This window comes from Neophocaena asiaeorientalis, unplaced genomic scaffold, assembly GCF_003031525.2.
Source record: "Neophocaena asiaeorientalis asiaeorientalis breed wild unplaced genomic scaffold, Neophocaena_asiaeorientalis_V1.1 scaffold45, whole genome shotgun sequence".
Taxonomy (NCBI): domain Eukaryota; kingdom Metazoa; phylum Chordata; class Mammalia; order Artiodactyla; family Phocoenidae; genus Neophocaena; species Neophocaena asiaeorientalis.
In genome coordinates this window covers 12,909,965-12,911,247 of record NW_020174642.1, presented here as the reverse complement: position 1 = coordinate 12,911,247, position 1,283 = coordinate 12,909,965, and the positions used below count along the sequence as shown (strand labels likewise).

At 63.6% G+C, this 1,283-nt stretch overlaps 1 protein-coding gene across 4 annotated transcripts in view; it reads right to left on the bottom strand.

Annotated features, from left to right (window-relative positions):
* The window catches only part of PCBP3 (poly(rC) binding protein 3), a 174,045-nt gene that overhangs the window by 5,577 nt on the left and 167,185 nt on the right, over positions 1–1,283 (bottom strand). For 3 of the 4 annotated variants that reach the window (XM_024758313.1, XM_024758315.1, XM_024758316.1), the window contains 2 exons: positions 665–743; positions 170–229 (listed from right to left, as the gene is read on the bottom strand). In XM_024758313.1, the coding sequence (XP_024614081.1) occupies positions 170–229; positions 665–743 (139 nt within the window). The remainder of the gene's footprint in view (positions 1–169; positions 230–664; positions 744–1,283) is intronic. The other variant, XM_024758314.1, reaches the window with a different exon arrangement.

Below are 1,283 nucleotides of genomic sequence, written 5' to 3'. Positions count from 1 at the left end.
GGAAGCTGGGAGCCCTGTGTGCAGACCTGGGGCCAGCCACTTGGGCCCGGCCCTGGCTGGCGCCGGTGTCCCTTCCCCGAGGCGCTTGGCCAGCAGCCCCCTCACCCCCTCCTCCCGCCAGGTCCCTTCCTGGCCTGCTTGCTCTCCCTTTAGCGTGGTTTTCTTTTACCTGACGACTGGCCCATCAGATTTTGAGCTTCTTCGGAGGAGTGTAAAGGCAGCTTTTCTCCTGGAGAGCAAAGAAGAAACAGATTTAATGTTTTGCCCTCAAGGAGAGAAGCAAGGTCACTTCAACTAGGGAAGCTCAAAGTCTGACTGGTGCGCCACTCTGAGCTACAGGGGCGCCATCCCAGGCAAGCCGCCCTGCGGGTGCACCACCTCCTGCAGGAGGGCCTCCCCGACGGCCGGTGGGCAGCAGAGAGCAGGGTGGACCCTCGAGGGGGGGGTGTCTCCTTCAGGAAGGCCAGCTGTAGGGTGACTGACCCGTCATGGAGACGCACAGAGATACCCCCGCCCACCCGCGGCAGCGTGCAGAGCGCCGCGTCCCTGGCCCTCACTCCAGAGCTGTACTTGTTCCGTTCACTGCCCTGAACACAGACCGCTCGGAAAGAGAAAGGCCCCAGGTGAGAAGAGAGGAGGTCAGAAAGGGCGGCTGGGTACGTACCGGGGAAAGCGGGGTTGGTCTGTCCGAGGGGAGGAAAGGGGGTTTGCTGCATGGCCAGCTGGTGGAGCTTGGTCAACTGCTGGGGTAGGAGGGACACGAGAGCTAAGAAGGTTATTGTCATCGAGTACAAGTCACACCAAATTAAAAACGCGTAACGGAAGTCTGCACAGATAGATAGAAAGGGGGCCATGCGACACATGGCAGACGCAGCAGCACGTAAGGACTTGGCCTGGGATAACCAAAGGGCCGTGGTCGGTTGGCAGGCACACTGAGTCCTTTCCTCCCTCGGCCCCCGCCAGGCGGGCCCCCGGGCTCCACGGGGAGGGTCTAGAGCCACAGAGCAGGACCCGCTGGGCCCCAAGTGCCTCCACGTCACGCTGTCACTCGCGGGACCCACTCACATCGGTGGGTTGGCTTTCTTCTGCAAACTTGGCCCCGGCCCCGGGCCTGGCCCACTCCACGGCCGGCATCCTCCCCCGCAGGCCCTCACTCTACCCATGGGGCGACTTGGAGGGGCCACCTGCGGGGCCCACCGCCCGCCCCCTGCGGCCTCCAGGATTACAGGAAGCAGTGCTGGAAGGCTCCACCGAGGGAGCTGCAAGGGCCGCCAAGAGGGTGC